The 23,538-nt window shown below is 46.3% G+C and overlaps 1 protein-coding gene across 1 annotated transcript; it reads left to right on the forward strand.

Annotated features, from left to right (window-relative positions):
- Window positions 1-969: 969 nt before the first annotated feature.
- On the forward strand, window positions 970-22,653 carry LOC121046458 (zinc finger protein 431-like). The gene is made up of 4 exons (XM_042294746.1): window positions 970-1,309; window positions 20,686-21,117; window positions 21,187-21,654; window positions 22,604-22,653. Exons 1-4 carry the CDS (start codon window positions 970-972, stop codon window positions 22,651-22,653), a joined length of 1,290 nt encoding a protein of 429 aa, XP_042150680.1.
- The last annotated feature ends 885 nt before the right edge of the window (window positions 22,654-23,538 follow it).

Consider the following 23,538-nt stretch of genomic DNA (forward strand, 5'->3'; position numbering starts at 1 on the left):
CTTGAAGGACCACGTGTTCAGTGCCGCGCCGACACACGTGGCCGACACGCGCCGACACAAATGACTGGCATATGAGCTCTCACGCCAGGGGCTCGTGACCGACGGATCGGGGATGCCAGACATGGCGACACACGAATAAACCGGCCATTATTTTCTTTGTATTTCGGCCTACGTTACTTCAGTGGCGACGAATCCACGACGGCTACGTAAGAGAGGCACGAGTGCATGGCTACATTCCATGGTCTGCCGCATTTCGACGACACCACCGACAGATGGGACGCCTTCAAGATTCGATTAGAAACCTACTTTGAGGCACACAATCTTGCAGAGGTAAAGAAGAAGCGAGCCTTACTGGTGTCAGCGCTCAGCACCCGGACAGTTGAAGTTCTTGCAGGGCGGTGCGCGCCCACAAAGATTAATGAACTGGAATACTCCGAAGTGGTCCAACCGCTACACAATCATTTCTCACCACAGAGGAACGAAATAGCAGAGTCGTACAAGTTTTTCACACGGAGTCAGCGGCCGGGTGAGTCAGTGAAGGAATTTATTCTCGAGATAAGCAAGATCGCTGACAACTGCAACTTCGGGGAAGTGCTCGACCGTATGCTGCGGGATCGCATTGTGTGCGGGCTCCACGATTCTGGAGTGCGCTGCAAACTGCTTGCCAAGCCTATTTTAACAAGGCAGGAAGCAGAGGAAATCGCCCTGGCATCCGAGTTGGCTGCGCTGAACGTCCAGCAAATGGAGGGGCAACCGCAGAACACGCATGGCGACCAAGAAGTCTGTGCATTCCGTGGAAGGCGACAAGAACCCCGTCGAAAGAAGGAAGGAAATTACCACGACCAGGATGCGAAAGATGACAGTTTCGGGCGGTGTGAGAAGTGCGGCAAGACCGGCCATATAGCCAGACGTTGTCGTTTTCGGAATTCACGGTGCTTCCGATGCCAGCAAGAGGGACACCTTGCTAGGATGTGCCCAAATGGCGACTATGTGCAGAAGAACAGGGTAGGCCTTTGCGAAAAAGAGGCGTCAGGCAATGACTTGTATGACCTGTGCACCCTTGAGAGACAGGTCTCGACGGTCACTTGTGTCAGCCTAGTCAAGCCGATTCACCGAGTGTTTGACTGCGGGGGCGTGACATTAAAGTTGCAACTGGACACTGGGGCCCCTGTGTCGACTGTCACGTGGCCCACGTATATCAAGCATCAGGATGACTGGCCAAGGTTACACAAGACGTCACTGCAGCTGTCCTGTTTCTTGGGCAAACTACCTGTACGAGGGCGACTGGACGTTCAAGTGTCTTTCCAAGGTCAGACCAAAGCGGGCACGCTGCATAGTCCTGGGATGTCCAGGACCGAATCTATGTGGGCGGGATCTCATCCAGGCGTTTCATCTGGAGGGAGTACCAATCAACATTGTGAGCACAGATTCTGATGAACCCGGTATCCCTGTACGCTCGGAAAACAACGTAAACATCCAAGGGTTACTCACGGAATTTGCAGAGTTATTTGAGCCAGGCCTGGGGTTAATCAAGGGACTGCCCGTTAGCCTACAAGTGCAGGGAGATGCTTCGCCGCGGTTTCACAAGGCACGCATCGTTCCATACGCGCTGCGTACTAAGGTGGACGAAGAACTCTATAGGCTGGTGAACGTCGAAATAATATCACCCGTGACTAGCTCAGAATGGGCTACCCCTCTCGTTCTTGTGGTCAAGGCGAACGGGGGCATCAGGCTGTGTGGTGACTTTAGAATCACAGTGAACTCCGCGTGCAGGCAGGAGCAGTACCCGCTGCCCAGAATTCAAGACATTTTCGCCGACCCGAATACCGGAGATGTCTTCAGTACCATCGATCTGAAGGATGCTTACAACCAGCTTCCACTGGATGCCGACGCCAAGCAGCTAGCCGTGGTGAACACGCAGAAGGGCTTGTTCTGTTTTAACCGCTTGCCCTTTGGAGTCGCATCTGCGCCTGCGATCTTTCAGCGTCGAATGGAAGCACTGCTGCAGGGACTACACGGGGTTCAAGTATACTTGGACGACATTATCGTCGCAGAGAAGAGAGGAAATAGCAACCTGCTACGGAAGGTTCTAGAGCGACTCCGGGAGTTTGGAGTCAAGTTGCGCCCAGAAAAGTGCAAATTCCGACAGGCCGCGGTAGATTTCTTGGGACACCGCATTGACGCAAAAGGATTGCATCCCAAGGCAGAGAACATTGACGCGGTTCTTGAGATACCTCGTCCGACATGCGTCGTCGAGTTACGATCGTTTCTGGGACTCGTGACGTACTACCACAGGTTCTTGCAAGGGATTGCAACCACCTTTTTGGTTCTCTATGTTCTCCTCAAGAATGGTGTCTCTTGGAACAGGAACAGGGACGAGGAACAAGGCTTTATACAGGTGAAGAACTTCCTGAAGAAGGCCGACTTCTTGGCTCATTACGATCCGAAGCAGCCCCTGTATCTAGAGTGTGATGCGTCCCCTTGTGGAATCGGCATTGTGTTGTATCATCGAGTCGATGGCGCAGATCGGTCTATCGGATTTAGATCCTGCGTGCTGTCTGCGGCAGACAAGAACTACTCACAGCTCGAGCGGGAAGCCCTCGCCCTGGTCTTTGGCGTTACCAAGTTTCGCGAGTACCTTTTAGGTCAAAAGTTTACGCTGTTAACTGATCATAAACCCCTGGTATGGCTGTTTCACCCTGAGAAGGCCAATCCAGCGATGGCAGCAGCAAGAATACAACGTTGGGCACTGTTACTCAGCGCATACACCTACCAAGTCCAGTACAAGCCGGGCAAGATGAACGTCCCCGTAGATGCCTTGAGTAGGCTGCCGGTTCAAGGGAGCCCTGATGACGCCACAACACGGGCAAGAGAGAGAGACTCAAAAGAGTATGTATTACTCACCGAACACCTCGACGATGGTTTAGTGTCAGCCAAAAAGTTAGCTGACCTTTCCGCCAAAGACGCGGTGCTCTGCCATTTCCGGAAATGTATCAAGGAAGGTTGACCAAACAAGTTAGGAAAGAACGAAGAAGCGCTGCAACCATATTTTGCTCGCAAAGAAGAGCTAACGATCAGTCATTGGCTGATATACTGGGGCCATCGGGCTGTGGTTCCCGCAAGCGCCAAGGAACCGATGATGCGGCTGCTGCATGACACACGTCAAAGGATTTCCGCAATGAAAACACTGGCCCGGTCAATTTTCTGGTTCCCGGGTTTGGATATGGGCATCGAGAACCTCAGAAAGACTTGCCCGGTTTGCATTCAAGCTGCTAGGATGCCACCAGCAAAGACGCCCGTTCCGTGGCCGGAAACCGGGGAAAAGTGGTCGAGGCTAGGCTACATGTGGATTATGCGGGTCCCATCGATAATCACATGCTGTTGTTGGTGATGGATTCTCACAGCAAGTGGATCAACGTACAGGTTATCAAGACTGCAACATCGGCGACCATCCTTGAAGCCCTCTGCACCCTGTTTAACCAGTTCGGTCTTCCAAGAACGCTGGTATCCGATAATGGGGCCTCAATTTTCTAGTGAACTTTTCAAGCAGTTCGTGCTCCAAAACAATATTGGTCACCTGCGCAAAGCCCCGTACCACCCCCAATCAAACGGCTTGGCAGAAGGGGCGGTACGTACGGTAAACAAGGGTTAAAGAAAAATACGCGCGGATCCCTACAGGCTCGGTTGGCCAGGTTTCTACACCGGTATCATAGGACACCCCTTCCATGGGGTAGGACACCAGCTGAAATGTTATTGGGATATGAAATCCACTCACGATTTGACAACATATTTCCCCGACCAACACTTCCTGCTGATGAGACATCGGCTGGGAAATTCAATGTTGGCAAGCCGGTATGGTACCGGATCTACGGAGCAGGAGACAACTGGAGACCAGGAGTAATCCAAGAAACTGAAGGTTCCCGGATGGTGACCCTGCGAGACACTGAAGGAAACCCGCATAGGCGTCATGACAACCAGATGAGGTCGCTAGTTTTTCCCAGCATCTCAACTTCCACAAAGGCAGACGTGAACCCACGGGCCTCGGACCCACAGACTGGGGGCACCGAGGGTGAGCCGCCCAATATACCCCACACCAACAATATCGGAACTGAACGAGACGCGCAGTCGGACTATCTAGAGGCAACTCCACCTTCACGTCCGGACACTCCGCTGTTTTGGAGGTCGACGCCTCCACCTTTGGAGACTCCGTTACCCCGGAGGCCGACAAGGACGCACCAACCACCTCAACGCTTCTCCCCGTAAGGGGGAAGGAGTGTTATGACGAAGCTTGAAGGACCATGTGTTCAGTGCCGCGTCGACACACGTGGCCGACACGCCGACACAAATGACCAGCATATGAGCTCTCGCGCCTGGGGCTCGTGACCGACGGATCGGGGATGCCAGACATGATGACACACGAATAAACCGGCCGTTCTTTTCTTTGTATTTCGGTCTACGTTACTTCACTATTTTTCTCAATATTATAAACGCGCTCTTCTTTGAACGGATGTCGAAATGGTCACAGCCGGCTTGAGTTTGCGCTTGCCACTCTTGAAGCTGTTCCAGCTGCTGAAGGATACTCGACTCGCAGCGAGTCAGTTACTCGAACTGCCACCAGTCGGCGCGCCCTTCGCGCGCTCTCCGGGCCGCCATAGCCGACCTTCAGTTTCTCGCCGGTGCTCCGCGTTGTGTGCTGCACAGGCCACTACCGGAGCTTCGTTTTCATTTTCTTTTACGTTGCGCGTTGAAATATTGTATTTTCTTTAGGTCTTTTCGATATTTAGGACTTTCATTTAATCATTTGATATTTATATTTCGACATAGCTCTTGCATTTTCTTATTTATGGAATGGAATTGGACAGCGAATGGGTCGACGATACAAGATTATGAGGCTTCAATGACCATGTAAGTTTATCCCATTCTTACGTTTTTGTCGCTAATAAAGGGCAATCAACACTATTGCGACATATGTAAATTTCAACTGACGCAGTAAGGCTATCACAGTCTTGCTTCTCGCTGCATGTGCGTGCTCGTTTCCGTAAAGCCGACCCGCATGTAAGCGATTTAGCGTGCGACTAGACGAGCGACGGAGATTTCTCACTGTCGCCCGTCGCATCGCTCGGTTTTGGGATTTCTAGGAAACGTCGCTCACTGTCTTGGTCGCTTGCTCCGTCGCTTCCATGCGGTTTGCCTCGTCGCGCGACTGACTGCGACAGCGAAGTGGGTCGCCGTCGCTTATCTGGTCGCTCGCTAAATCGCTTACATGCGGTTTATGCTCAATTAATTTCCATGCACACACCCTTGGACCATTGGCGCTTCGATATTAAGTATAAACCGCATGCAAGCGATTCGGCGAGCAACGAGACAAGCGACAATGACCTGCTTCGCTGTCGCTCGGGCAGTCGCGCGACGAGGCAAACCGCATGGAAGCGACGGGAGCAAGCGACCAAGACGTTGAGTGACGTTTTCTAGAAATCCAAAAAACCGAGCGATGTAACAGGCGACAGTGAGAAATCTTCATTGCTGACTCTCGTCGTTGTCGCCGTCGCTCGTCTTGTCGAACGCTATATCGCTTACATGCGGGTCGGCTTTACGGAAACGAGCGCGCACATGTAGCGAGAAGCACGACTGTGAGAGCCTAATTGCTGCGTCAGTTGAAATTCGCTAATGTCGCAATGATGTTGACTGCAATTTATTAGCGAGAAAAACGTTAGAATGGGATGAATTTACATGGTCTCTGCAGCCATAATCTTGTATCGTCGAACCATTCGCTGTCCGATTCCATTTTATAAATAAGAAAATGCAAGAGCTATGTTGAAATATAGATATCAAATGATTAAATGAAAGCCCAAAATATCTAAAATACCTACAGAACACACACTATTTCAACGCGGAACGTAAAAGAACGCGAAAACAACGCTCCGGTAGTGGCCGGTGCAGCACACAACGCGGAGGAACGGCGAGTAACTGAAGGGCGGCTATGGCGGCAGGGTCACGTGACGTCAAGATGGCGGCGCCCATGAAATGTTGCCTGAAAGGGTCTATAAAGTATTCCGAACATAAGTGAGTATGTTTCACGTGACACTAGTTCTCTCGGCACACAGCTCGCGCAAAAGCACCTTGACGTGGCTGGCCTCTATTGCTGCCGGGGAACACTCTTTTTTTTTTTTCTCCGACGAAAACAAGGGTAAAAAAGAAGCTTTTTCTCGGCACTGTTTCTACAATCTATCGTGGAGCACAGATTGCTACTTATTGCAAAGGAACTTTCAATTTTGAAGCTGCGAAAAAAATAATCTCGATCGCTGGCGCCCGGAAAGCCACTTCGCGGCTGCCGAAGTCGCTCGTCCGCTGCACATCCGTGACGTACGCGGGTAGGGAAAAGTGGGGAATGGAAAAATTTTATTTTTAAAAAATATTTTGGTTAGCATTTCAGAAAGAGTTATTGATGCGATCTGCAAATTTTCAGCCAAATTGAAGTCTACCGAAAAATTCGTGGACTTCGCCTTTAGGTCGGGTGCTTCCAAAATCGTAGTGTGTTGGTTTGCATACAACTGCTGGTGCCACGTATTATTGTTATCTTGCACAAATCATAGCTTTCATAAAACATGGAATGCTGTGGTTTGATTAGAAAATTTACCCGACTGATCGCTACCTTTAAATAAACTAATCAAACGATAAATCCGTTATTTGATTTTTCACCTGTCATATTGCATGAAAGAGGTGAAAACTACCCTTTTTTTACTATTTTTGCTATGTTATAAATGGCATATTGCATTCCCATTTTAAACTTCACGTTCTGACTCCTACAGAAATGTTGACACGGGAAGCTTTTTAAAGTGAAGTAATTTCACAGCGGAGCTGTTAAGGGCTAGGTTCCCCAGGATTGTGTCCGTGCATGTCTACACAAACCTACCTGGACAGCTACCGCCATCTATAAGCGACGGTGGCAAGCACATAACCAGTATGGTTTCTGCCGTTATTCGTAGATGGCGGCCACCTTTCCAGGTATAACAAAAGAATGGATAGTTGGGCGCGTTGGTGGGAATTCATCGTAGGAAAGAGCGCGAAAAGCAGACGACGAAGAAGAAGCACACAGTGTATAGAGTACAGCTCCGCTGGTCTTCCTTCTTCACGAGAGTGGAAAGGCTGAACGTTTTTTAAATTAATATTTATACAGTACAATCACCCTTAATGACAATCACAAGCACGCTGAAGTGGTTTACCGTGCAAGCCTGTGTCATAAAAGAAATAAAGACATTAGAAATGGTACAGCAGGCATTTTGTACTTTTTGCTAACTTTCTCCAGCACGAGATTCCGATTAAATGAAAAAAAAAAAATCAAAATCAATGTATCATTTGAATAATCTGAAGGTTAATCGATGAACTGCCCACTCCCAATATGCATTAGGTGGGGACGGAGCGTGATCGGAAAGCCTCGTGGAGGGCGCTAGCCCTCATCAGTAGAATAGTGTTGTTACGGCCGATGCTGTCTGTATCGTGGTGCGGGTTGTTTGTTGGAGTTGCAGACTCTACTGTGCTTGAATGGAAGATTATTTAGCCAGAAATTTATAGTATTAGCCTCTTGACATTTGCGTCCTTCACCACGAGCATTGAAGCGGGTGAACGCACACTACCGCGAAAAGCATCTAATAACACGCACGCTACTACGTTGCTCGTTTACACTTGTTTATTACATTCGCGGCAGATGTATTAGAACAGTTTGTTTCATTTGTTATCAGTTGTCCTGCCAACGTGCAGTTTGCGGATCGTAACTAGAAGAGGCAGTCTCTACTCATCGCAGTGTAGTAGAATTGTTCAGACTCCAAAAAACTTACCCACACTATGGCACAGTAAAGGGAAACATTGGCTGCAGTGGAACTCAATAGTACGGTAATTTCCAATACAGCAATAACTTCTCTTCATGCTAAATATTTATATTACTGCAAAAGATAAAAGTAAAAGAAATGCCTTGAACCTGTATTTTCACAGCCCACAGTACCAGCATTATGTTATTCGGGTTGGAATGCATAAGTTTGTTGAATTCTCACGCTGGTAAACCGATACATATATTAAAAAAAAAAGTGACAAACAGTGCAGTTCATCTGGAGACAGGCATCCGTCGCGCTTCCTATCGTCTGCCTAGGGCAGACGCATCCACACAAGCGATTATTTAAATTTAAGCTGTACGCTGGTAACACGATTCAACCTTCACTGAAGCACCGAACAGTACCGCACCATTTTCCACTAGAATTGTTTTCACATTGATACTATGCGACAAAATAAACGCAAAAACCTATGCCGTCTCGCGCGTGAACGTGGAGAGCCTTTGGGGCGGCCATGCTTCTATCCCCGCTTTGATGATGATGACAGCGCCGCGACAGTAGCACCACCTCTAGGTCGATCTCGAGGCCAATATCTAGCTCATCCCGTAATTTATTAAAAAGCTTAGTTACTAATATTTCCTTGTTGCCTCTCCGTGTTTTGTCTTTATAAATGGCTCACCAAATTTTTTATTCGGTCTTAATGTCCTTTCTTTTACATTTTCCAGCCTATGTTTGTTGCAAAAATGTTTTATAATACTATCATACTTCATTTGACCTCTGAAACGTGACATTCCCAGTTCTTTATGCATATAGTCTGAGAGATTAGTTTCTTTGCTTCAGTAACCAATATCCCTAACTATCCTATTTTTAACTGATTCTAGCTTGAGTTTTAAATATTTGGCACATGGCCCATAAAGTGTTATTCCATATTGAAGTATGGGTTTCCCCAGTGCGTTGTATGTCATTTTAAGTATGGATTGGGTGCTAGGTCTTGGATATGCTACATATATGTCATTAATACCCTTAATTTTTACAAACCTGGTCTGTCTGAATATCCCATTTAATATGTCTGTCTATATGCATACCCAGATATTTACCCCGCAGGGGGCACCTGTGAAAGCAGGTATTTGGTGAGTGGCGTCTCCACGGACCCCGAGCCCCGCAGGGGGCGCTTGCACCTTAGGTGCTAGGTGCTTGGTGAGTAGCGTCACCACGGACCCCAGCCACGTGGGCCACCATACCCGCACGCAGGGGGCACCTACTTTAGTAGGTGCTTGGTCAGTTGCGTCACTACGAACCCAGAGCCATGTGGGTTTGCCTACCCACGTCTGGCTGTGCGTGGCTTAACCCGTGTCTGGGGAAAAGGGGACCCTGGTGGTTGAGCTGAGCCCGGGGTATGTTTGGACCCTTCGGGGCCCCCCGAGCGAGGCAATACACCGCTTCGGCCCCTGCTTCTCGTAGACGGGTGTCCTGGCTTGGCCCGACCAGGATGATTCAGCCAGTCGCCTCTTCTTCCCTGTTCTTCCTTCTTTCACTTTTTATCTTACCTCTTTCTCTTTTTATCTATACTCTCTTCCTTCTTTTTTCACCTTCTTAGGCGGCAAGGGCCAACCTTGAGTGGAAACAGGTCCTGTCTCTGCAACCACACTAGGGTATAGTGCCCGGGCAGCACTGGTAGAGTAATTGTGTCAGCCAAGCCTTTCTTGCTATGGCACATTACCTACCCCCTTGTTGGGCTTTGTGGTGGGCGGTGCACCTGGGCACTGAATTTTCTTCCCCATCTTTATGGGTCTGCAAACTAAAAGACCTTCTGATCGGGCCCCAAAAAGGGTCCGCACCGAAGTACCGCTCCAGTCTGAAAAGTCACTTGTTTGTGAAAAATTTCCAAGGTTTCTTGTTCTTCATTCTGAAAATGAAAAGCCACTGGGCAAACTGTCCCCCTTCCTTGTAGCTAAGGCTCTAGAGGGAATTGTTGACAAAAACTTCAATGCAAAGAAAATGACGTCTGGCGACCTCCTTGTAGAAATCAGTACAAAGCAGCAGAGTGATGCCCTGTTGGGTCTTAACTCTGTGTCAGACTATAAAGTCAGTGTCGCCCCTCACCGGAAACTGAACACCGTCCAAGGAGTAATCTCGGAGGATGACCTGCTAGACACATCTGACACAGAGCTGGTGGAGGGCCTCTCCAGCCAAGGAGTTGTTGCTGCACGACGAATCACAATTCGTTGTGATGGCACAGAACACAAGACAAAGCACATAGTCCTAACATTTGAGTCCACCACACTTCCAGAGGCCGTGAAAGCTGGCTATCTCCACTGCAAGGTCCGGCCCTATAACCCTAATCCTCGAAGGTGTTTCAAATGCCAGAGGTTTGGCCATGGTTCCCAGCAATGCCGTGGAAAAGCCACTTGTGCAAAACGTGCCAAGAATGACCACCTCGCAGACGCTTGCACCAGTGACGCACACTGTGTGAACTGCGGTGATCCCCACCCTGCATATTCTCGATCCTGCAGAACGTGGAAGGAGGAAAAGGAGGTACTTGCACTTAAAGTCAAGGAAAACCTCTCCTACCCAGAGGCACGCCGTCGCTTTGGATTCTTGCGTAAAGGCAGTTTTACACAGGTGGTGCAGCGGGGACCTGCACCACTGATAGTAGCAGCGGCCACCCAGACATCCTTTCTGGACTGTGGGAGGCCACTGCAGTCCCCCATGCCCCAGCTGAAGATTCAGCTTCCGGGGCGTGCAATCTCGGCTGGGCGGTCCACGGACCCTCCCAGCCAGAGTGCGAACCTTCGTACTCCAACGGGACAACAGCCTTCATTCTCTCAGGCTGTTTCCCAGACCCAGGATGGGCCGGTGGCTACCGCAACCGTCCCTCCTCCGCAGTCTCTTTCCTGGGAGAAGGGTCGACACTCGCCCACACTCCCTGGAGAGAGCATCATCAAAGGAGCGGCATGGCTCTCGTGCCGCTCCTGCTGCGCCTAAGGGGCAGGAACGGATGGACCTGGGTGACGCCTCGCCCAGCACCTCCTCTGCCCCTTTGGCTGGTTGTGGGCGGGGCATGGCGCCCCTTTCCCCAAACCCAAACAAATTTAGAGGAAAAGCACCTCAGGAAACTGAGGCCATGGATGAGTGTAGAGAAGTCTCGACGCATGCGCCTGACCAGGACGACATGGGGTGGCAGACTTCTAAGAGTAAACACGAGAGCAAAAAACCTGTGATCCCTCCAACGTGACATTGTAAATTAATCTTTGCCACATGCGGTGGCTTAGCTTTAGAGCTTTTATTTATTTTCCCAGTGTTTCTTTTTTATTCATATTTTAACCTCTTTTTAAAACGATGACCAATTTCCATTTTATGCAGTGGAACTGCCGTGGCCTAATCAGAATTATAGATGATGTAAATTATTTTATGGACGAGTTGAGACCCATTGCACTCAGCCTGCAGGAAACACATTTAAATAGCACTCATACACAGATTTTACGTCGGCCCCAAGTTTTTAGAAAAGATAGACTCTTTCCTAATATGTCGGGAGGAGTGGCACTAGTTGTGCAGAGTGTTGTTGCTTGCTCGGAGGTCCCCCTTTCTATGCCTTTAGAGGCTGTAGCGGTGCGCCTTCTTGTTGACCGTTTGATCACTGTAGTTTTTCTTTATTTGCCCCCTAACTCTCCACTGCATATCAGTGAACTTGAGTCACTTGTAAAACAATTACCTCACCCTTTTTTAATTTTAGGCGATTTTAATGCCCACCACCCTTTGTGGGGTAGTGCTCGCCAGGATTCCCGTGGAGGTGTCGTAGAGCGGTTTTTATTATCATCTGGGTTGTGTCTTTTAAATGGGAGGGAACCTACATTTTTTAGTGCAGCACATCAATCATTCACGTCTATTAACCTTTCTATTGCATCACCAATTTTACTTCCATGCTATTCATGGAAGGTTTTAAATAACCCTTCTGGAAGCAATCATTTCCCTATTGTTTTAGAAAGCACGTTGCCAATTCCCTCCATTCCGACGAGTCTTCCAAGGTGGAAACTGGAAAAGGCTGATTGGTCTCTTTTTTGTTTATCGGCTTTTATTAATTTGTCTGTTCTCTCAAATATGGGCCCCGAAGATGCCACGCTGTACGTTACTGAAACAATTATAGATGCCGCATCACGCAGCATTCCCCAGACCACTGGACGACTCCCCAATACGTGCAAGCCGTGGTGGAATGAGGACTGCACCACAAAAGGGCGTGGTGCACGTTTAGACGATATTCTACTCCACAGAATCTGCTTGAATTCAAGAAAAGAAGAGCCAAAGCTCGCTGGACACGAAGGCAAGCCAAAGGCAGTTCTTGGAAAACATATGTCACATCTTTGAGTAGTTTTGTTCCATCAAAGGAAGTGTGGGATCGTCTTAGAAAGATCAGGGGAGACTACCGGTCCTTCAGGATACCCCTTTTCCATCAGCAACATCCTTTAAGGAACAAGCAAATGTTCTTGGTGAACACTTCCAGGAAGTCTCTAACTCAGCCAACTATAGTGAATCCTTTAAGAGGTTTAGAGCAACAGCAGAAAAACAAGCTATTTCTTTTTCTGGTGCCCAGGGTGTTCCTTATAACGAGCCATTTACACGATGTGAGCTTGAATTGGCTCTTGGCGTCAAAAAAAAATCTGCGGCTGGGCCGGATAGAATCCAATACGAGATGCTAAGGAGACCATAGCCTGACTCTTTAAACAATTTGCTCACTTTTTTTAATTTACTGTGGGATGCTGCTTGTTTTCCTGACTGTTGGAAAAAGGCTCATATAATCCCTCTACTGAAACCTAGCAAAGACCCCTCTATACCGACGAGCTACTGCCCCATTGCACTGACAAGCTGCCTTGGCAAAACGTATGAGAGACTCATTAATCGCCGTCTTGTACATTTTTTAGAGACAGAGGGTGTGTTTGATAGAAATCAGTGCGGCTTCCGAGCAGGTCGTTTCATGATAGACCACCTTGTCCGCCTGGAAACTTCTATTCGGGAGGCATTTGTCCATCGCCAGCACTGTGTTTCTGTCTTCTTTGACCTACAAAAGGCTTATGACACGACTTGGAGATATGGGATCCTTCGAGACTTGTACTCATATGGTGTCCGAGGTCGCATGCTTCGCTGTATTCAAAGTTTCTTGACGGGTTGGACCTTCCAAGTGCGATTGGGCTCCATCCTTTCGGATGTCTTTCTCCAGGAGAACGGCGTCCCTCAGGGTGGAGTACTAAGCGTTACACTTTTTGCCGTGAAGATTAATAGTTTGGCTAAGGTTATACCACCATCTGTATCCTATTCAATGTATGTGGATGATGTGCAGATATCATTTTCCTCTTGTAACCTGTCCAGCTGTGAACGGCAATTGCAGCTCACAATCAATAAGATGAGCATGTGGGCTGATCAAAATGGCTTCAGGTTCTCTCCTGAAAAGACAGTCTGCGTTCCCTTTTCACTCCGCTGTGGCCTGTCTCCAGATCCAGTGTTGCATTTAAATGATGTGGCTATTTCTGTAAAGGAGGCGCAAAATTTTCTAGGAATAATATTTGATAAAAGGCTCACTTTTATACCCCATTTGAAAGAGTTAAAACATAAATGCCTACGTTCATCAAACATCCTCAAAGTATTGTCGCATACGTCCTGGGGGTCTGACAGACGGTGCCTCTTGCGACTTTATAACCCCTTGGTGCGGTCCCGCCTGGACTATGGCGCGATTGTTTATGGTTCGGCGGGTCCGTCTGCCCTAAAAATGTTGGACTCCATTCATCATCTGGGGCTCAGACTTGCCACGGGAGCATTTCGAACATCACGTGTACTTAGCTTGTATGCTGATACACATCAAATGTCCTTGGAAAGACGAAGGCAATATTTGAGTCTTTGTTATGCTTACAAGATATACTGCTATCCTCAACATCCCACTTTTGATGCCCTTCAACCTTCTACATCGTTCCGACTCTATGAAAACAAGCCAAGCATTGTTCGGCCCCTGAGTTTCAGAGTACAGAGCATGGCAACATCGCTCCATCTCCCCTTTAGTGAGGCTGCTTTGGTGAGGAGCACTGAGAGAGTTGCGCCTTGGGAAGGAGCACTGAGAGTTGCGCCTTCGGACCTTCTGCCAATCTCTTGTGACTGGTCACTGTCCAAGTACAGAAAGAGAGCTATTTCTTCACTCGTACTTCAGCGGGAGTTTGCCGAATTGGAACAGAAGTACAAGGACTACTCACACTTTTACACTGATGGATCAAAAACATCGACTTTCGTGGGGTGTGCGGTTTACTCCACTACCTTCAGGAAAGTTTGACAACTCCACACTCTTGCAAATATTTTTACTGCTGAATTGTACGGTATTTTAATGGCTGTTGAATACTTATTAGAGAACAATATTATGAAAGCAATTCTGTTTGTCGACTCCCAGAGCGTTCTTTTAGCCGTTTTGTCCTTAGCAGACAGCAAGGACCTCCTCGTGCAATGTCTTGGGGTACGGCTAAACCGAGCGCTTCAACTAGGACACGAGATCAAATTCTGCTGTGTCCCAAGCCACGTGGGTATTTCTGGCAATGAAAAAGCAGACTTGCTTGCTGCCTCTGCAAAAGAATACCCAAAACTGCCTCTTGGTCTGCCTCACCAAGACTTGAAACCGATCATACAGAAATCAATTATCAACTCATGGCAGTTGGATTGGGATTTGGAAAAAAAGTGAAAGCCGTTTACAAATCCCTGTAACGCCGAATTGGAGCGCAGCTCTTGAGGAGGAGGAGTGAAGGGTACTGAGGGGAGGGTAGACCCCTCCCCCTTCTCCTCCTCCTCCCCTCATTCTTTAATATGCTCCGGGGGGGGTGTCACGTGACTTCGGGGAGGAGGTCACGTGACCTCGGGGAGGCGTGACATGGGGGTGACCTCAAGGCCACGTGACCCCAAAGTTGACCCCCACGTGACCTTGGGGTCACGTGACCTGGAGGGGTCACGTGACCTCGGGGGGTCACGTGACCTCAGAGGGGTCACGTGACCTGGGGGTCACGTGGGGTCACGTGACCTTGAGATGACCTTGGAAGGGGTCACGTGACCTTGGGGGTCACGTGACCTCGGGGGTCACGTGACCTTGGGGAGGCGACCACGTGACCTCAGAGGGGTCACGTGACTTGGGGGTCACGTGACCTTCAAAGGGTCACGTGGGGTCATCTTGGGGTCACGTGACCTTGAGATGACCTTGGAAGGGGTCACGTGACCTCGAGGGGTCACGTGACCTTCAGGGGGTCACGTGACCTTGAGATGACCTTGGGAGGGGTCACGTGACCTTGGGGGTCACGTGACCTTGGGATGACCTTGGTTACGCCGACGGCGACGGCGACGGCGACGCCGACGCCGACGGCGACGCCGACGCCGACGGCGACGCCGCTCAAGCCGGGAACGGGCCCCTAAGAGCTGCGCTCTAAAAGAGAACAAGCTTCACAATATCAAGCCCCAACTGAGAGTATGGGAGAGTTTGTTAAATTAAGTTCGTCAGGTTGAGGTTCTCCTTTGCCGCTTAAGAATTGGTCATACCCGTTTGACTCATTTACACCTTCTGTGTGGTGAGGATGTTAAAATTTGCGACAAATGTGGGAAAGATATGACTGTTTTGCACATCCTGTGGCATTGCAAAGCTTTAACCCAGGAGCGCCGATCATGTTTTCCTGAACTCTTTAGAGATCACCTTCCCTTTCATCCATATTTTCTGCTTGGCGATCAACCAATTATACCATTCGATCGAGTTTTAAAGTTCCTTCATAACACTGGCCTTTTACACCAGCTGTAGATTTCAGTTCTTTTAGATTATACCTCTAAGCCCCTTGGAAAAACCTTTGTTTGGCACAATATGGCCTTAGTTGCTCTTGCGCCATAAAACCCCAATCATCACCATCATCACCCAGATATTTAACATTGTCAGTGTATTTTAACGAGACACACAAGCTGTTGTTGCAGTTCTGATCATGCATTTTTATCGAAATTTCATTTATAATATGTTTTCTTAAAATCTTTAAAGCATATTACCTGCGTTTTAGAAACATTTACGATTTTATTTGGTTTCTACGGTACCATTTTATGATGTTACGGATATCACCTTGTATCGTTATTGCCACTACTTCATAATTTCTATGGGCATATGCAATTACAGTGTAATTACATCTGCAAATTGAGAGACCTTACTTATTAACCTAGCCTGTGCTATCTCGGTAACATATAAATTAAAAAGTAGTGGACCAAGACTGTACCTTGTGGTACTCCTTGTTTGACCTTAATTTCCTTGCTATATTTTGAGCCTAAACATACTACCTGAAACCATTCAGTAAGTTAATTTCGGAATAAATCATGTGTCTTCCCTCGAATCCCAGTACTGTATTTATTTATTTATTTATTTAAAATACCCTCAAGGCCATCGGCATTACAGAGGGGAGGGGTGGTTAGTGGCAGTAGAACACTTTGCAGCTCAATCTGAGCAGTGTAGATTATTTATGGTCAGGAACAATTGTTGCGATAGATGCGGGAAGGTGGTTCCAATCCACTGAAGTTTTCGGAATGAATGAATCTCGGAGTGCATTAGTGTTAAATTTTAGAATGTATACTTTATACATAAGATCAATGCATGGCGAAATATAAGACGGATGATTCAGCAGTCGGCTATGAAATAATGAGTTAGTATGGTATATCATATGAAAGAGGCATATGTGAGCTATTTTACGACGCAAAATGAGGTTAGGCAACGATAGGCTAGTTTTTATGGAGGTCACTTTTACGGTGCGATGAAAGTTATTAATAAAACGAGCAGAGCGATTCCGAACTGATACCACGGCGTTAGTTTGGAATGACGGGGTCCCAGATAGAAGAAGCATATTGTAATTTAGAGCTTACAAGCATTTTGTAGTGTGAGTTTCAAAGATGAAGGGGCAACGGAAAAGTTTTGTTTTAGATAACCCAGCAGTCGATTAGTGTTATTAATAACATACTCAACATGCATTTGCCGGGAATTATCTGAGGTTATATACACATCTAAGTATTTATAAGAGACAAAAAGTAAGAGGACATTTTTGAGAAAATAAGAAAGAACATTACATTTACGCGATACTCTCATGGTTTTGCATTTAGTCGTGTTAAGTTCCATCCCCCATATTTCACATTTTGAAACATGGTTAATGTCAGCTTGTAAATTCAGAACATCCGAGGCATTAGTAACTTCTCTGTAAATGACACAGTCACCAGCGAATAAACCAATTGCAGAAGAGATTGAATTCGGCAAATTGTTAATATAGATAAGGAACAATAGCGGTCCTAATACAGAACCTTGTGGTACTCCAGAATTGACGGAGGCGAGGGGTAGTGTTTCATCGTCAGCGGTTACAAACTGGGAACGATTAGTGAAAAAACAAGTTATCCAGGCAGAACATTTGCGTCAGTGTTAAGACTGTTAAGTTTTAATAGCAGCTGCTTGTGTGAAACGTTATCGAATGCTTTGGAAAAGTCCAAAAAAATGCAGTCTACCTGGGACCCTCGGTCAAGTGCTAGTTGCAAATCATGGGTGAATGACAAAAGTTGCGTTTCGCGAGAGAAGGATTTACGAAAGTCATGCTCAGCGGTGCTTAAGAAAAGGTTAGATTCTAAAAATTGAACTAGTTGTGAGTAGATGATATGTTCTAGTATCTTGCATGGAATGCTAGTAAGTGAATTGTTTGATAGTTATCCGGGCAATATTTATCACCTCCTTTGTGGAGTGGCACCACCTTCCCTATCTTCCAATCAGCAGGCAACTCTCCAAGTGAAAGCGACTGGGAAAAAAATTGAGATAATATCAAAGACCAATACATTTTTGTGTTTTTGAGAAACTGAGTTAATGCTGCCGGTGCCAGCAGAGGAAGAAGTTTTAATTTATCGCTTATTTTAATAATACAATAGGATCGACTAGAACGGGTCCCATAGGCGAAAAATCACTTGCGTCAAATCTACAAGTAGGCATGTTAATAACAGTTTGAAAGGACTCAATAAAAACATCATTCAAAATGGAAGCCTATTCATTGCTAGAAATTACATCTCCGTTCGCAGCCTTGAGTGAAATCACGACTTTTTCTTTTTTACTAACAACATTCCAAAACTGCTTTGGGTTAGAGGCTAACATAGACAGTAGCTTTACATTAATATACTCTTATTTCGCATCTTGAATAGCATTTTTGTAAACTGCATTGGCGTTGTGATAAGATTGCCACCGGTTACATGTAATGGAAGATTTAGCGGCACGAAACAATTTCATTTTCTTGCTTGATAGCCTTCTCAGTAATGGGTTATACCTAGGTGATTGAGGGTGAGACGTTATAGATCGCAGTGGAATGCACTTGTCGGTGAGGATGGCGACTTGACCCTTAAACATATTCCAGTTCTGCTCAACGGAATGCTCCACGGGAAAGAACAGTACCCCAAGCCCCAGTAGTGTGCCTTTGTTCGGGGCATTGTCCAGTCTGCGGGCCCCTCTTCGTCTCAGAGAATCTGAAAGCCCCGTGGAATCAAAGGAAGAACAGGCACTTGCGACGCAGCTCACGTGACCTCGAGGGGGGATGACGTTTAGCCTTTCGCATCGGAAGGCTGGGGGCCCCCTCAGCCAATCAAGCGCCAGTTCAGAGGTGATGTCACGCACTGATACACGCCCAAAAAGAGCCTGGTGACGTTACTTGTGACTTGCGCTTGATTGGCTGTAGAGGCTTCTGAACCTTCCACTGTGGTTCAACATAAGATGAAACGAAGTATAAGTAAAATACATAGCTTGCCAGTGTCGCCAATGCAGGATACTGACTGCTATTTCAACTGAGTACAACAATGTGAATTCTCGTGATTGTGTTTTAGTGCCCATTTTTGTGTTTGTTTTCGTTGTGTTTACAATGCTGCTTTCCCGCCGAAATGTGTTAGGTCGCCAGGACCTCGTCAAGCTGCAACCGCAGCTTTTTGTCCTGACGTCCTCCCTTTTTGTACCAGTCAGAATGGGAAATAAAATACATTATTATTATTATTATTACTGATTTTTTTCATTTTCTGGCTATGTTACAACGGTTACAACGAATCGCAAAAAACGCGTGGAAAGATTGGTGTGGTTGCAGTTCTTTTATTTTGCTGTCATTGATGTGCTACAACAGTATTTACAAATAAAAACAGTATACTGTAAACGACTAAATTTTCGCGAGGACCTAATTTTTGCGAATCGCTTACAATTCGCGAGAAATATCTCGCAAACAATTCAGGCAATATGTGAACGCGGCGGAAGCTACACTCGATTCACGAAAATTAGAACCCACAAATAATTTCAAATTTTCTGTGTCAAATCGATCGGAATCTGTCAAATCGATCGGAAATACAATTTGACACATTCCATCTAAACACATACTGTGCACGGCGAGCGAGTCAGCATGCAAAACGTCGCCACACAATGCTACCATAATATCTAAGCGATTTTTGCATAACACCGAGTACGGAAAAGAGAAAACAGCTATTAATTCACATAAACGAAGCAAATTTATTTAAAGCCTGGACACTCCATAGGTTCAGTCTACCTAAGGTTATCAATAGACTCGACCATGTCATTTCTTGAAACAGATAAAAGACGGCAAAAATGATTAGACTGAGTTAGTAATCTAACGCTCGCATTTTACCAACCGACGGTCGCGCACCTTCAATGCCATTTTTAATTGCCACTGTGCACCTTGGACACACTTTGAGGAGCAACACATTTTTTTATCGACGCCTGAGGTCTTCATTGAGCGTGTAGTGCTGACCAAAATAAAATGCTAATCTGACTCTCAATCGCTCGCCGCAAAGTATGATTTCTAAAAGGCGGTACTCTACCTGACTTGAGATAAAAACTCAACCTATAGAAACGACCATCTTAAAAAGGGGACCGACATGTTTATACCTACCTCTGAACAGAAACGAGCGCCACCCACTTCATCACACAGCGCAGAGGCCCGACTCGGCCACCGTGCGTTTTATCACTGTATCCGATGCAATGCACACTGAGCTGACTGACCAGAGACATATGAAGCGCGCACGAGGGAGGGAGAAACTTCTTCCGCCGGAGAAGAGCGTCATCACACGACGCGTTTCAGGGATCTATTTCACGCAGCGGATAACGCAGGCCTTTTCACACTTCGATACTGGCGCCATATAGAAGTCCCGCAATAAACCACGTGACGACCCGCACGCCATCTGGTGTCTGAAACGGACGAATAAATAGAGGTACCACGCCCTCTTAATATTCAGGAGGCAGAGCTGCATGGGGAGGAATTACCCCCCAATATTGTTTTTATATAGCAGGGTGCCCATATTAACAGGACATGACTGCACCACAAGCTGAAATTCTCTTACTGATAACTTGAAGGAAGTCTTGATATGACCTGCCATAATCAGTCAATCACAATTAGAAAACAATATCTAACAATCTCCAAAAATATTGTTTTTGTTACACTTTCTGAATAAAGTAGCCAACCCCCAAAAAGTACTCAGATCCAGATTCTAACTCAAAAGGTACTGGGTGAAGACATTTTCTTCTGACAAAAAGGAACTTAGAAAACACAAAATATCTAAAGTGAGAATATATGTAAAGTATGATTTAAAAATCCAAATAATAAAAATATGATTTTTTTTGCTTTTCAAGTTTACAGACACCCCTTGGTGATGCCAGTTGCATTTGAGTGCTTCCATGAAGTGAATCTCTAAGTGCAACAAAATATTGAACTGTACAGTTGTGGCAAAATGGCATCAGTGCTACTCTTTTCCAAAATAAATGGCTATCTTGGTTGTGCTTTCTTTGTGTTTAAATCAGTCTGGTATTTTCGTCTAGGTGATGGAGCCACATTGTTGGGGGAGACCAGCTGCACACTAAAAGTCACGGAGGACATCTGGATCGAATGCTGTTCCTGCACCTATGTCACCACAGATCAGCATGTAATTGTGAGCCACCTAGCTGCCCATGGTGATGAACAATCCGAGATCCAGCATCCTCGCATGTCTGGCTGTAAGTCCCAAGTTCTTGGCAACATTCAGAAACACAAGAGTGAAAAGCCATTTAAGTGCAAGCAGTGCCTCCAAGCCTTTGCTCGAAATTCCAATCTGACAATTCATAATCGAATGCACACTGGTGAAAAGCCATATAAGTGCAAGCAGTGCCCCCAAGCCTTTGCTCAGAATTCCTCTCTACAAAGGCATAATCGAACACACACTGGCGATAAGCCTTTTAAGTGCAAGCAGTGCCCCCGAGCCTTTGCTCAAAATTGTGATCTGAGAAATCATATTCAATCTCACAGTGGTGAAAAGCCATTTAAATGCAGTCAGTGCCCCAAAGCCTTTGCTCGAATTTTCAATCTGAGAAATCATAACCGGACACACACTGGTGAAAAGCCATTTAAGTGCAAGCAGTGCCCCAAAGCCTTTGCTCAAGATTCCAAACTCCAAAACCATAATCAAACACACACAGGTGAAAAGCCATTTAAGTGCAATCTGTGCCCCAGGGCCTTTGCTCGAAATTCGTATCTGAAGAATCATAATCAAACACATACTGGTGAAAAGCCATTTAAGTGCATGCAATGCCCCAAAGCTTTTGCTGAAAATTTCAAGCTGAAATTGCATAATCGATCACACACTGATGAAAAGCCATTTAAGTGCAAAAAGTGCCTCCAAGCCTTTGTTCGAAATTCCAATCTGAGAATTCATAATCGAATCCACACTGGTGAAAAGCCAATTAAGTGCAAGCAGTGTGCCCAAGCCTTTGCTCAGAATTCCTCTCTACACAGGCATAATCAAACACACACCGGTGAAAAGCCACTTAGGTGCATGCAATGCCCTAAAGCTTTTGCCGAAAATTTCAAGCTGAAAATGCATAATCGATTGCACACTGATGAAAAGCCATTTAAGTGCGAGCAGTGCCCCAAAACATTTGTTCAAGCTTCCCATCTACGAAGCCATAATCATTTGCACTCTGGTGAAAAGCCATTTAAGTGCAAACAGTGCCCCAAAGCCTTTTCTCAAAGTTTCAGTCTACAAAGGCATAATCGAACACACACAGGTGAAAAGCCATTTAAGTGCAAGCAGTGCACCAAAGCCTTTTCTCATAATAGGAGTCTCATCCATCATTATGAAATGCAGTGTTTAAAAACCTTACAGGTACAAACAAAGCCCCAAAACCTTTGCTCAAAATAGGAGTTTATCCACCAAAACCAGATGCACATGTGTAGAATGCCTTCTGGTTGACTTGTAAGTTGAACCTGCCTTGTGTGTGATCATTTAACGCATGCGCAGAACTTTATGCGATTTGAATCAAAGTCTACAAATGCCTGAGTGCAACATAGGTCCCGAAGGCTTTGCTTTGATAAATAGTTAAGCTCGCCACACTGAAGTGCTTATGCGCTATAAGCCTCACAAATACCAGCAGCGTCCCAGGCCATTTGCTAAACGATCTTGCCTCATTGGGCACATGCTAACACGAGGTAAGCAAACCCTAAAGGCATTTGCGCAAAGCCTGAAGCAAGTGGGCCTTTCGAATTCCAGCAATATCTGAGAACCTTGAATCGGAATTCCAGCTTGCTTGGACACTTAGACTGTAAACACAGAGCCAAATTGTTTGGCCCTGGTTTGGAGCCTCTCGTCGAAACGCCCTCGTTTGTCATCACACTAATGTATTGGGGAGTAGTAAATGATTCTTCTCCAGCTGTGATTTAGAGGCTGGGTCAATGAATTAAGAGACATTGTTTAATGTTTTGCAGAGCAGCTGCTTTGTGTTCTGCACCTGAATGTACATTGGGTCATGCTCTAGCTTTGGTTCCAAGCTCCCTTAAACTCACTCGAGGTGTGCTTTTCGAGGCAGGGTCTAATATGTTTGTAAAAATGTTTTTATCGTTTTTTCTTGATGCTACTACTATCTATGAGGAAGATGCAAACTTGCCATAGTCAATGTGTGAGCAAAATTTAATCTTGCTCATTAAAAAAAAAAACAAAAAACGGCAGTTTTAACTTTTACATTGTTGTTTCTTTCAGCTGTGGCGGATTTCGGTACTGAGGTAATGACTCGTTCACGCCCTTGCGACCGCTTATGTCCAGAGAGGCTAAAAACCGGTTTTTAAACTTCTAGTGAAGGCTTATGACTGCATTGCTATGCAGCCTGTCATGGGCAGTCACAAGAGGCTTAAAAACCGGCCTCAGTTGGTCTTAGTGAAACGCAAGTGTGTGAGCGGGCATGAAGTAGTTTGAAGTAATTTTTTCCAAGATTATTATTTTGACATCCTGCACCGTGCTAAGACCTCATTCTAGCGGTTTCCTCAGTGGGGGACTGATCGCCGAGTGTGTGTGTGCACCAAAATACTACCTGCTACCATGGGACATCACTAGTTGCATATCCCTCGCAGTGACCAACAGGTCTTGCTTTAAATTGGCACTGTACCTATTTTGAATGCAGTGTAATGCCCCTTTGGACTGTATTGACAAAGGTTTTGGGAAATTTGGAAATAGCATGCTTATAAGTGTTTATGCCTTCCTTCTTTACATTCACATCTTTGCAATTATGTATTTATATGGCACCTGCTTTGAGATGTACCTAGGGGTCCTTCTATGCTGGAAAATTCATTTTGCTTGTTTTTGTGTAACACAGGTTAGTAGTTCGTATCTTTGTTTCTCTGATGACATTCTTATATTTTTACTAGAG

This window comes from Ixodes scapularis, unplaced genomic scaffold (genome assembly GCF_016920785.2).
Source record: "Ixodes scapularis isolate PalLabHiFi unplaced genomic scaffold, ASM1692078v2 PGA_scaffold6__148_contigs__length_123643588, whole genome shotgun sequence".
Taxonomy (NCBI): domain Eukaryota; kingdom Metazoa; phylum Arthropoda; class Arachnida; order Ixodida; family Ixodidae; genus Ixodes; species Ixodes scapularis.

Coding starts and splice junctions, on each gene's coding strand:
- LOC121046458 (XM_042294746.1), top strand. CDS start 970: ATGTGCCCAAATGGCGACTATGTGCAGAAGAACAGGGTAGGCCTTTGC. Junction 21,118..21,186: donor CCGAGCCTTTGCTCAAAATT/GTGATCTGAGAA, acceptor AGTGCCCCAAAG/CCTTTGCTCGAATTTTCAAT. Junction 21,655..22,603: donor GCATAATCAAACACACACCG/GTGAAAAGCCAC, acceptor AATGTTTTGCAG/AGCAGCTGCTTTGTGTTCTG.